The sequence below is a fragment of the Nerophis ophidion genome, linkage group LG16 (genome assembly GCF_033978795.1).
Source record: "Nerophis ophidion isolate RoL-2023_Sa linkage group LG16, RoL_Noph_v1.0, whole genome shotgun sequence".
Classification (NCBI taxonomy): domain Eukaryota; kingdom Metazoa; phylum Chordata; class Actinopteri; order Syngnathiformes; family Syngnathidae; genus Nerophis; species Nerophis ophidion.
In genome coordinates this window covers 19,077,903-19,091,631 of record NC_084626.1, presented here as the reverse complement: position 1 = coordinate 19,091,631, position 13,729 = coordinate 19,077,903, and the positions used below count along the sequence as shown (strand labels likewise).

General features: G+C 35.3%; 1 protein-coding gene across 4 annotated transcripts in view; it reads left to right on the top strand.

Annotated features, from left to right (window-relative positions):
* The window catches only part of LOC133535094 (calcium/calmodulin-dependent protein kinase type 1D-like), a 510,841-nt gene that overhangs the window by 494,816 nt on the left and 2,296 nt on the right, over positions 1 to 13,729 (top strand). For 2 of the 4 annotated variants that reach the window (XM_061874580.1, XM_061874581.1), the window contains exons 2-8: positions 3,861 to 3,969; positions 6,919 to 7,044; positions 7,574 to 7,648; positions 8,390 to 8,528; positions 8,620 to 8,743; positions 9,698 to 9,773; positions 11,536 to 11,648. In XM_061874580.1, the coding sequence (XP_061730564.1) occupies positions 3,884 to 3,969; positions 6,919 to 7,044; positions 7,574 to 7,648; positions 8,390 to 8,528; positions 8,620 to 8,743; positions 9,698 to 9,773; positions 11,536 to 11,648 (739 nt within the window). In that variant the 5' untranslated portion in view covers positions 3,861 to 3,883. Of the gene's footprint in view, positions 1 to 1,088; positions 1,245 to 1,861; positions 1,973 to 3,860; positions 3,970 to 6,918; positions 7,045 to 7,573; positions 7,649 to 8,389; positions 8,529 to 8,619; positions 8,744 to 9,697; positions 9,774 to 11,535; positions 11,649 to 13,729 lie in introns of those variants that run through there. The other 2 variants (XM_061874578.1, XM_061874582.1) reach the window with 2 other exon arrangements.

Genomic DNA, 13,729 nt, shown 5'->3' with positions numbered 1-13,729 from the left:
ATGCTGAGTGCCAAGTAGGGAGGTTATGGGTTCCATTTTTATAGTCTTTGGTATGACTCGGCTGGGATTTGAACTCACGACCTACCGATCTCAATGCGGACACTCTAACCACTAGGCCAATACACATTAATGCAGTCTGCAAGGGATACAGTCCGTGAAGCACACATGATTGATTGTGTGTGCTGCTAGTCCACTAATAGTACTAACCTTCCATCCATCCATCCATTTTCTTCCGCTTATCCGAGGTTGGGTCGCGGGGGCAGCACCCTATGCAGAGAAGCCCAGACTTCCCAGTTCATGCAGCTCCTCCCGGGGGATCCCGAGGCGTTCCCAGGCCAGCCGGGAGACATAGTCTTCCCAACGTGTCCTGAGTCTTCCCCGTGGCCTCCTGCCGGTCGGACTTGCCCTAAACACCTCCATAGGGAGGCATTCGGGTGTCTATGTAACTGTTTTTATTCTATTTTAATTCATTTTTTGTCCAGGAAAATGTTTTTTATTTTTTTATTTTTTTAAAATAAAGGACATTATCTTCACCAGACCAGGTTGTCAATGAAATTATATTGTTTAAAGGGTTTTTAAAACCAGGTCCAGTCCAGATCAGGTCCAGGTCGGGCTCAGCAACACACACTTTCATTTATGTACAGTCAAATTACGGAACACAACAGCATTTTGCATATAATCTATAAACAAAATTACATTTTCAAAATAACTATAAAGTGTTTATTAGATACGCTATATCTAAAAATAAGATTATTTATCTAATCATCAAGTCAGTATTCCGAGGCTTTACATTTTCCGTAAGTCTCGACAGTAACTTCTATTAGATTCTTCAGTTAGATGTTACAATAGAGTATTTTTCTTTTGGTGTTAGTATGTCGGCATATTTTATCAATATTTGCACAATCTTTAATGCCTTCATTTTGTAGTCACTACACTTAAAAATATAATAATATATACATATAATAATTATTAGTTCATTAATTAATGATTAAAAAGGGACTCATAATTAAATTAAAACGATTATTAATTGTCTTTACGAACTCCTAATAAAAAATAAATCGTTTTTTAATGTGTGGAGGAGAACGAACAGTCCGAGGTTCGAATGGTTTTGAACGCAACATGTCCCCGCAAAAATGAATAGACTAAGCCACGCCCCTTTTTATCTTGCCGTAAAGTCCACCTGCATCAGACTGGCTTCAGGTACGTCCAGGTCAACGCAACCCTTTCTGCAGCAGCTCCACAAGGTAAAACTTACTTTCTTTTCAATTTGTTGACTTGTTCAACTAATCATTATGCTCTTATTTCTACAAATATGAGAATACAATTCTTAACTCATTTTGAATGATTTTTGTGCGCATATTTTGACGTCGACCAGCTCAGAATTTTGCAAACTAATACAAACATACATTTTTGGCTAACATTGTAAAATGGTTCTACTATATTTTAGAACTTTATTTGTCCTTTGCAATTATTACAATATTTTACAAAACAGGTCATAACAGAAATCAAAAGACTCATTTAAAATTCAGAAACATATAGTAATGAAAGAATATAGTATAGATAAATTAAATAGAGTATTCCCAGTATAATCCCAGGTGGAATGAATATTTCTTTGAAAGAAGATGGATAAATGGATAAATATTGAATCTTTGTTGAATATATTAATAGGCTAAACAATTTAAATGAATCATTTTGGTTGTCCAGAGTACAGTCACTTTTCAAGGCCAGGATTAAAAAGCGACCCAATTTGTGTTGTCATGGAATCAAGAGTTAATCCGTCAGATAGTGTAGGATGGAGAGGTCGGAGGATATGTCGTTAGCTTTATTTACCGCTTTAATCCTCTGTGTTTTTAAGTGTTGTGCAACTGATAGAAAGACGCTTTGCCCGGCTGGAACTGACTGACCTCAGGCACCGACATGCAAGCCTTTATGTAACGAAAATGGCTTTTGAGGGCCAATGAAGACTCCAATGGTACACTGTTAATATTTGCAAATTCCTTAAGATTATTTATCTAATCATCAAGTCAGTATAGGCTTTATACATTTGCTGGAAGTATAAACAGTAACTTTTATTAGATTATTCAGTTAGATGTTACAATAGAGTATTTTTCGTTTTAAATCACTACATTGGTGTTAGTATTCTGGCAAATGTTAGCAATATTGGCACAAACTTTAATGCCTTCCTTTTCCAGCCAATATGATGTATAATGTCAAAATGACTGCGATGAGGTGACAACTTGTCCAGGGTGAACCCCGCCTTCCGCCCGAATGTAGCTGAGATAGGCGGTAGAAAATGGATGGATGGATGGATTTTACAATGAATGAAAAAAATACACACCAAAAGCAGTGCGGTGGCTCAATAAACGTACATCTAAAACTTGTCTATTTCAAAAAATTTTTTATGTATTTTTCACTACCGATGAAGTTTTTTACATTACCTGGAATGAATGTTATTATGATGTATCATGTTACAATGAACGAAAAAAAAATACACACCAAAAACAATGCTGTGGCTCAATAAACGTACAGATAATTTTGTGTATTTCCAAACTTTTTTTTATTAATTTTTCACTATCGATTAAGTTTTGTACATAACATGGAATTAATATTATGATGTATCATGTTACAATGAACAAAACAATTACACACTAAAAGCAGTGCTGTGGCTCAATAAACACACATAAAATGATGTGTATTTTAAAACTTATTTAATTAATTAATTTTTTTAATGTTAGCATTCAGGATCTAATGAAAACAATCCCTGTGAAATGAACGAATTGAAAAACAACTGAACTTAAATCAGGGGTGTCCTGATATACAATTTTTTCAATTCAGATACGATACCGATATTAAAGCCATGAGTATTGGCCAATACGATATCCATACAAATCATATATACCTTTCTTTTTTTATAGTGTGAAATGTGAGAAAATATTTCATCAAGTAAAATTAGTCAAACAGACAACAATGGTAGGTATGAAAAACACTAACCTATTTATTGTTAACTGTCTAGAAATCGACTTATGCTATTTTTATACTGAAATAAAGTTGTCATTTTCTTTGGTAGCACCTCGTGGCCACAATAATTCATGAAGTTAAGCTAATGATGCTGTATATTTTAGTATGCGGACAATTTTGTGACTGGATACTTTCTAATACGCTTCTTTCTAGCTTGGAGCCTTTGTATGTGTAAGTAATATGCGACTATAATTATTTTATACTGGTTTATATTGACAATTGTGCTGTTTAAGACTGCAATATTGTTTATGTTTGTTGAACAAGACTTGCTATGTATTGTGTGCTTAGCTGTTGTGTAACTGGTAGCTCCAAGTAGCCTATAGCTGAGCATGTTTACCTTTTCTAAATGACTTGTTTAAAATACAGGAAAAGACCAATTCAGTGTGTTCGTTGGAGGTCATTAGATTTCAACCGGCTGCCCAGCTTTGCACAAGTAAACAAGCTGCAGGACTGCTTGTATCAGCAGATATCATATCAAATTTTACATGCAAGCCCATGTAATTTACTTTTTGCTGATATTGAATCCACTTAACTTTAATAAAACCACACTAATATTTTGTAAAAACAAACAGGGCTAAAATGGTGATCATTAAAACTCATTTTTAAATGAAAATAATGAATAATCAAACAATCTCACTCCATGCTCTTTATTGTTTATTGCTATGAACACCATTAGTAGCGGAATTGTTGTGTGGATGCATGGGGAAACAAGTGTACAAGTACCCAACAATCACTACAAAAAGAGCAACAAAAATAAGTCAAAATATTCGAGCAAATACATAAACACTCCCCTCCTAAAATAAAAAGGATTCAAATTCAAATGTATGCCATATGTGTTTCAGGAGTCTACGGTAACGTCAGAGCCATGGGGCGAAAGGAGATCGTCTGCACTTGGAAGAAACCCATAAATAACATCAAGGATGTGTTTGACTTCATGGGCAAGATGGGATCGTAAGTACAAAAAGGAGACTTGATTTATATGACTATTAAATTATTGATAATTTTATTGGATGAGGGAAAAGTGGTAGAAAATGGATGGATGTATACAATTTTCGGTTGGAACACTTAGACTTAGATACTACCACCACCAGGCTTGACGGTAGGTATTGGGTTCCTGGGATTAAAGGCCTCACTTTTTCTCCTCCAAACATATTGCTGGATATTGTGGCCAAACAGCTAATTTTTTGTTTCATCTGACCACAGAATTTTCATCCAGAAGGTCTTATGTGATGTCAGATGAAACAAAAAAAAAAATTGAGCTGTTTGGCCACAATACCCAGAAATATGTTTGGTGGAGGCCTTTAATCCAAGGAAAACCAAACCTACTGTCAAGCATGGTGGTGGTAGTATTATGCTCTGGGCCTGTTTTGCTGCCAAAAGAACTGGTGCTTTACAGAGAGTAAATGGGACAATGAAAAAGGAGGATTCCCTCCAAAATCTTCTGGACAATCTAAAATCATCAGCCCGGAAGTTGGGTCTTGGGCGCAGTTAGGTGTTCCAACAGGACAATGACCCCAAACACACGTCAAAAAAGGTAAAGGACTGGTTAAATCAGGCTAGAATTAATGTTTAGAATAGCCTTCCGAAAGTCCTGACTTAAATGTGTGGACAATGCTGAAGAAACAAGTCCATGTCAGAAAACCAACAAATTTAGCTGAACTGCACCAATTTTGTCAAGAGGAGTGGTCACACATTGAACCAGAAACTCACCAGAAGTTTTTGGATGGCTACCAAAAGCGCTTTATTGCAGTAAAACTTGCCAAGGGACATAAAACCAAATAATAACATTGCTGTATGTATACTTTTGACCCAGCAGATTTGGTCACATTTTTAGTAGACTCATAAATTCATAAAATAACCAAACTTCATGAATGTTTTTTGTGACCAAGTAATTGCTCCAATCACTCTATCACAAAAAATAAGAGTTGAAGACATTATTGGAATACTTTATCAAATTAGCAAATACTTTAATGCCTTCAACACATTCCCGCCGAAGCATTTTTTTTAAATATTGGTACATATTTTAATGCCTTTTCAATGCCTTCCTGCCAGCATACTTTATCAATATTGGCACATACTTGTAAGCTTTCGACACCTTCCTGTTATTGCACTTTATCAATATAGGCATGTTTTAATGACTTCAACACCTTCCTGCCAGTGTAATTGATCAATATCAACATGTTTTAATGACTTCAACACCTTCCTGCCAGTGTAATTGATCAATATCAACATGTTTTAATGACTTCAACACCTTCCTGCCAGTGTAATTGATCAATATTAACATGTTTTAATGACTTAAACACCTTCCTGCCAGTGTACTTTAATCAATAAAGCCACATATTTTAATGCGTGCAACACTTTCTTGCCAGTGTACACTACTCCATCAATATTGCCACATATTTTAATGCCATCTTAGCCTTCCTGCCAATGTACTTTATCAGCATTGGCACATGCTTTAATGAATCCAAACCTTTCTTGCCAGCATACTTTATTCTTCAACGCTCTACTGCAAGTGTACTTGTTTAAAATTGACACATACCTTATTGCCTTCAGTGGCTCCCTGCCAGCATCCTTCATCATTATTGGCAAAATTTTATTGCCTTCAAGACTTTCCTCCCATTATACCTGATAAATTTTGCCACATATTTTAATGCCTTCAATAATATACTGTCAGCATAGTTATCTGCACATATTTTATTACCATCAACACCTTTCTCTTAATGTACTTGATCAACATTGACATGTTTTAATGTTTTTAATACCTTCATGTCAGCGTACATGATCAATATTGGCACATATTACACACTGTATTATACACATTTTATACACACCAGCCTGCATTATCAATGCAACTTTTATGCTGTCTGCGTAAACTTGTGCAAGCTCCAACTAAGTATAATAATATTATTATTATTATTTTGCTTTTGTGACTCAAACTTTTCACTTATTAAAATGTACAATTGTAAATATAGTTACAAAATTAATGAGTGCATTTAAGACTAATACATGATGAGTAACAATACTGTACAATTTTGCACTTTGTAGATGTAAGAGTATGTACTTTGTCAGACTAAGTTGACCTCTTTACAATGAAATGCAACAGACTGAGCTGCTACAAATACTTGCTGAAGTATTGATAAGCCTATTACCCCATCACTGACTTGCAGGCCCAAATCTGCTTACAGTACTCATTGACTGGGGTGAATAGAGGTGTGTGTGCGTGTGTGTGTGTCTCTGCTCACTGACGTCAGAATAGAGCAATGTGGGAACATCCTGCACTACTTCATTATAGGATTAAGAAGGAATATATTCATGTTTGAATGTACAGTGTTCTCTATAATGAACATTATAGAGAACACATGGTTGTATAAAAGTATTTAATCTGAACATCTTGTAAATTCACACCCTTACAAAATTACCACATTTTTGAAACATATAATATTTGGAATGCGAGAGACAGAATATCAACAACAACAAAACTACAGAAAGACGATAAAGTGAAAGTAATACATTAATTTGTATTAGATTGAGTGGAATAAGTATTTGAATAATTACTAGTATTTAGTACTTGGTGGAGAAACACTTGGTGTTCTTTAATGACAAAACTACTTTGAAAATAGACAAATGAAAATAAAACAAAGACATAAACACCAAAGATCTATGACATCAACTACCTTCTTGTCGGTAATATCATTAGAAACATTGTCATCATGTGTTGACAATTTTTAGGATAATCACTCATAATAATAATTTCTGAACATTTAAAAATAAAGAACAATTGTGTCTTTTCATTTTACGCAAAATAAAAACTCTCCAAAGAGGCTGTGTGAGTGCTTTGACGTTGTAGCACATGTACTAAGTGAAATGCTATTTATACACTTTCCTTTCTGTTTGGCGTAGGGGGTCTTTTTCTGAGGTGTTTATGGTGAGAGAGAAGAAAACTGGGACATTGTTTGCTCTGAAATGCCTGAAGAAAAAGCACCTCGTTCACAGCAACCTGGAAAATGAAATCCATGTGCTGAAGAGGTAAAGCACACACACATACATATGTGCATATCTGCCCCTCAATCATTTGTTTATTTGTATGTCTATTTTTATATTTCTGTGTATAAATTCCAATCTGTAAGACTTCCACTTACCAAATTCATGAGCATATCTGCAAAATCCACAAGACCCAATGCAGCTGTTATTGTCTGCTGTCTGAATTATTGTGTGCGGATGTGAGAAATAATTATACTTTCTTTACCAAGCACGTGGCAAAAAGGACAGTTCTGATCATACTTATTCTTTATAATACATAATGCTACTTATAGCGAGCACACAACATTGTATTCCTTTAATCCTAAATGCTATATTTTCAAACAAATACATTTGTATGCACTCAAACCACTTTAGATTTAACTGCATACCAATATATGGAGTTAAGTCACGGAAAGTATTGAGCAAAGCACTCAGACAATGTAATAAAAATACATTTGAGCACATATCAGCTTTGTGACTCAAAAAATGTGTCAAAGAAGATATTGTAAATGTCAAAATTCACTTATGGTTTCAGGATTAAACACGACAATGTGGTAGGACTGGAGGATTTTTACGAAAGTCGGACACACTTTTACCTGGTGATGCAACTGTAAGTGGACTATTATTGTGTGTTGTAGTTTTTTTTTTTTTACGTGCCGTATCTAATGTAACATTTGGTAATGTAGAAATTCAATCACATTTTTCTGGCAGATATATTTGAAAGACTTAGCTCACTTTTCTCACATTTAGGCCATTTTCTTCACATTTGAGGTCGAAAAATTAATTGGTGAACCAAAATGTTAGATCTAGATGATTAAAGTTCAATTAAAATGTTAAATATGAATGTTGTGTATGTGAGTGTATGTGTATATGTATGTATATATATATATATATATATATATATATATATATATATATATATAATATATATATGTATATATATATATTATATATATTATATATGTATATATATGTATATGTATGTATATATATATATATATATATATATATATATATATATATATATATATGTGTGTGTGTGTGTGTGAGTGTGTGTGTGTGTGTTTATGTATGTATATCAATGTAAAATTTTAAATATACGTTCAAATGTTAAATATAAATCTAAAGTATATTTAAAAAATAATATTTAGATTCACTTTGTATGTTTAAATTTAACATTCACCATTTAATTTATAGCGCAAATGTGAAGACAATTTGCTAAATGTAAAAAAATATTGTTAAATATTTGAAATACAGTATCGGCAAGAAGAGGGTGATTTAATTTTTACTTACGGCACCTAGTAGGGTAGGGACTGAAATACTGACAATGACTCTCTTGACATGTCTGCAGCGTGTCAGGCGGGGAGCTTTTTGATCGCATTCTAGATAAAGGTGTTTTCACTGAGAAAGACGCCAGCACAGTGATCAAACAGGTACTGGAGGCCGTCAGCTACCTGCACGACAACAGTATTGTGCACCGCGACCTGAAGGTACAAATATGCAACGCTTCCTTTCTGGAGGAAAAATGACAACAAGTTTTCTTCGCACTAATTGATCTTTCTTTTGGTACTTGCTGAGCAGCCGGAGAACCTGCTGTACCACAGCACAGACGAGAACGCCAAGATCATGGTCAGCGATTTTGGCTTGTCTAAAACCTTAGAGCATGGTGTGATGTCCACAGCCTGTGGGACACCCGGATATGTTGGTGAGTGAAAACACACAAATGATAATAGAAATACTTGCTAGTCCGACTCCTTTTTAACACAAAAGACATACTGTATTGTGTTTTTTGCACTGATTAGAGGTGGGACGGTTCTCAAAATTCGATCTCAATTAGGGTTTTGTGACACGGTTTTTCGTTCGGTTTAGAATGTTATTCTTTTTAACACCAGAGACTACCATTTATCGTGTAATCCACCATTAGCATTTATTAGTTGTGGTTCTTACAAAAATATATGGTCAAATACAACTTAAAAAGGTCTCCAAAAGCTCTGCCCCTTGAATTAAATGCAATAATCCGTAAATATATTAGTGCAATACATTATTGGAGAATGTTGCCCACAATTGTAAGTCAAAGCATAATCATTTTTTAACACAAAAGTACCAATAAGTGCTTTAAGTACAACGTGCTTATGTAAGTACTTTTTTTATACCTACCTGGTAAATTTTGTTTGCACAGTCATCGGTGGTGGTGTCCACCACAACACAAGCAGATGAGATGTGCTGTCCTAGCATAAGCCTCGTAGTTTGTTTGAAGACTTAGTGTGTCAAGTGGCTGTTTAGACATTGTTTAATTCGGGAGGGGGCGGGTGAAAGTTTTGGGGACGAATGAGTGGCCACGAACACATAATTTAGTCACAGTTATATACATTTTTGTGAAATTCCACATTTATCAGTAGGTCCGATTAATGTGGAGATCATTTGGCCCTATTTGGCCTCATTATTTGCACACATATGATCAAAACTACACCTATACAAGCTCTAAAGTGATTAGTACCATATGATCAGAACATATGCTCTCCGAACCGTGTCAGATTAAATGAACGGTTCAGATTTTTTTCATAAACTCTTCCATCCTTAACAAAAAAATTGAAAAATTCAATTGTTTCAAGCAGATTGCAGATTTTAATGCATGACTATATACTCTTCTTTCCTGCAGCTCCAGAGGTTCTTGCCCAAAAACCCTACAACAAAACAGTGGATTGTTGGTCCATTGGAGTTATTACTTATATTCTGTAAGTTCCTTTTGTATCTTTAACAAAACCATGACTTACAGATCTGTGTTTTTTGAGATTAGTCCAGCAACTGATTGGTCAATTGTTCAAAAGTTGGCTTACTCTTTTACGTGTTTGTAAGAAATTCTCACAGTATTTGGACTGTACTTAACAGACTTAAAAGTAGACATGAGTTAGCAGTAAAAGCACATACTCATCAAAAAAAAAAATCATAATTACACATAGAAACAGCACCAAAAGCTTTCTTATTGTCCACTGTCTGCTCTGTCGTCCACAAGTTGCAGACATTTTCCATGTATGTTTTACATCATTATTTTTTTTTTTTTTTTTTTTTTGTCCTGTCCAGCTTCTCAGGCAAATCATATAGTTGATGTAGATGCCCATATCGGCTGTTCAGATTTACTTTACAAAAGAGAAGTGTAGGATACTTATCTTGTTGCCTTACTTGAATTTGACTTTATTAAATGTATTTATATTATCATTTGGTGCAGCCGAATGGGGATAGAAAGAGAAAAAAAGGAAGATAGAGGGGGAAATTGTGGGGACACAGGGGGAAAAGACAGACAGACAAAGACAACAACAGCAAATACAACAACAACAATAGAGCAACATCAGAAAATATGATATGTACAAATATAATGGTCAAAGTGATGGCAAAAAAGCAGTTAGCGAAATAAATAGTAATAAAGAAATGACAATGAGCATTATTACACTACAAATGTAGCAGTACAAATACCAACAGAAATAGCGCTATTGATAATGAACATCTATGTTTTACATCTTAACATCTTAAACATTCATTTATGTTCTAACACATTTCCCCCCAACACCTTAAGAGCAGAAGGGGATTGTGTAGCGCGATCAATATGGCAAATTTTTGTTGGCAAATCAGAGATGATGAGAGATTATCAACACACTTAAACATCTCTAAAATGTAAACGCTGCCTTTTTGATACAGTAGGTCGGCATTGCAAATAAAAATTATTTCTTATTTGCCTTACTCTGGATTAATAAATGTTAGATACATATATGAAACCTAGTAGGTAAATGTTTATATACTATACTACCCAGAAGACAGGAAAAGGGAAGTCGGTCTGCGCTAAGTCCCCATTGTACCGTATGATAAATAAATACTTTAGTTTATACAGTATATTGTTCCACATTTAGACAGTTGACGTGCACGTTTGAGTGCCGCTTGGAGAGACAAATTTAAAATGCCCTGAATGGCCAAAATTTGTGTGGAAGTCGCAAGCTTTGGACTAAGTTGTGAGGCTGCTCATAATTTGTGGTAATTGATTTAGGTGTAAAAGCAATTGCGAAATCCTGGAGGGACTGATTAGTTCATCTCGATTTTTTTATCCTAATGTCATGTTTACTTATACTGTTTGGTGTACTGTTGGCGCTCCCACAACATGGTTACTGTTATAAAAGTACTACTGAGACAACTTTTTCCCTAGCCCAATCACTTAACCCCTATATCCTGATTTTTCTTGCTATGTTCTGTCCCTCTATATCCCCAGACCGCCTCTTAAAGCCTTGCATGTCCTTGCCTTTGTCATCAAGTGCTATAGCTCATGTGGTGTTCAGTCACTTTTTTTAAGGAGCGTGCATGTTGCCCTGCTCCTGCTGTTGTGACTAGTGCTGTAGAAAAAACATGGACTTGACTGTTGACTCAAAAGTACTTTAAAACATCCACACTGTGTTGGGGACACAGTGGTGTGGTGGACAATTAGTTGGTTAACTTGTTGATTCTGCCTTTCAGATTGTGTGGCTACCCTCCATTCTTTGAGGAAAACGAGACTCGTCTGTATTCAAAGATCATGAGAGCCGACTATGCCTTTCACTCTCCTTTTTGGGACGAGATCTCAGAGTCAGGTAGGAAAATATTGACAAGAAACATCTTCAGTAATGGAAATTTACAAAACATTTGAAATGATCTTGAATTAGGCATGGCAAAAAATACAACTTTGAATTTGTTGAATCTAGGGTTGTATGGTGTACCGGTATTAGTATAGCACCGCGATACTAATGAATCGTATTCGGTACTATACCGCCTCTGAAAATTACCGGGCCACGACCCCCCCCGCACACCTGTCGTGTCATTGCTAGTTTACGAGCAGACGAGCATGTTCGGTAGCGCAAAATCACACTCTACTTACAAGCAGACACAGTGTGTAGACAGAAAAGGGAGAACGGATGCATTTTGGCTTAAAAACTAACAATAAAGGTGAAGTTTTAACACTGAAACACCCACCAAAAGAGGCACTTTAAGACATGGCTAGCTAGCTAGCGGCGCACGTCCATTTGCAGTCGGCAGTGTTTTAGCTACTTCTAAATCACTAATCCTTGTCTCCATGGCGAAACATAAAGTACATTTCTTGCAAGTATCATGCCTGCAGGACGAGGAATAGCTAAACACGTTTGACTTCACACCGTAGCTCACCGGTGTCAAAATGTAAACAAACACCATTGGTGGAGCTACACCTGACATCCATTGTAATTATACCATGTACAGAAGCGTATCTAGTCGATACTACTATGGTTACATTGATATTTTTGGGCATCACAACATCTTCTTTCGTTTAAAAAAATATATATATTTTTGTTTATAAACTCAGGAAATATGTCCCTGGACACATGAGGACTTTGAACATGACCAATGTATGATCCTGTAACGACTTAGTATCGGATTGATACACAAATTGGTGGTATCATCCAAAACTAATGTAAAGTATCCAAACAACAGAAGAATAAGTGATTATTACATTTTAACAGTAGTGTAGAAAGAACATGTTAAAAGAGAAAGTAAGCAGATATTAACAGTAAACAAACAAGTAGATTAATAATTAATTTTCTACCACTTGTCCTTAATAATTTAGACAAAATAGTAGAATATAAATGACACAATATGTTACTGCATACGTCAGCAGACTAATTAGAAGCCTTTGTTTGCTTACTTACCAATAGAAGACAAGTTGTCTTGTATGTTTGCTATTTTATTTAAGGACAAATTTGCAATAAGAAACATATGTTTAATGTACTGTAATATGTTTTGTTAAAATAAAGCCAATAATACAATGGACTTTTTATCACTGTAAATAAAAGTTAATTGTTTTAGCAATGACGTAAGTATTTTTGCATTCAAAAGAGTGATCACGTAATAACATCAAGGCTTGGAATTGGGGGTTAAATCACCAAAATGATTCCCGAGTATGGCCACTGCTGCTGCTTACTGCTTCCCTCACCTCCTAGGGCAGGGGTAGGGAACCTATGGCTCGAGAGCCAGATGTGGCTCTTTTGATGAATGCACCTGGCTCTCAGATAAATTTTAGCTGACATTGCTTAACACGATAAGTAATGAATAAATCCGCTGGTAATCACAGTATCAAAAATAACGTTCAAAATATAAAACATTCTCATGCATTTTCATCCATCCATCGGGTTTCTACCGCACCTGTTCAAGAAGTCGCATTAATGGTAAGAAGTATTTTATTTATTTTTGGCTAGGCTCAGAATAACAACGTTATTAAAAAGAATAAGAGACTTATTATACTCAAAAAATGTTGGTCTTTCTTAAAAATGCACGCATATAGTTGTATTCAGTGTTAAAAAAAAAGTAAAAAAAAAGTTGTGTGGCTCTCACGGAAATTATTTTTAAAATATTTGGCTTATATGGCTCTCTCAGCCAAAAAGATTCCCGACCCCTGTCCTAGGGGGTGGAACAAGGGGATGGGTCAAATGCAGAGGGTAATTTCACCACACCTAGTGTGTGTGTGACTATCAGTGGTACTTTAACTTTTTAACATGGAAGCCAAAATGATCGTGTTTTCTCCATCGGGGGACGAGGCTCCCTTAGAGATAGGGTGACTGTAAGAAGCTCTGTCTTTCGAAAGTAATTAAGAGTAAAAAGTACCAATGATTGTCACACACACACTAGGCGTGGTGAAATTATTCTC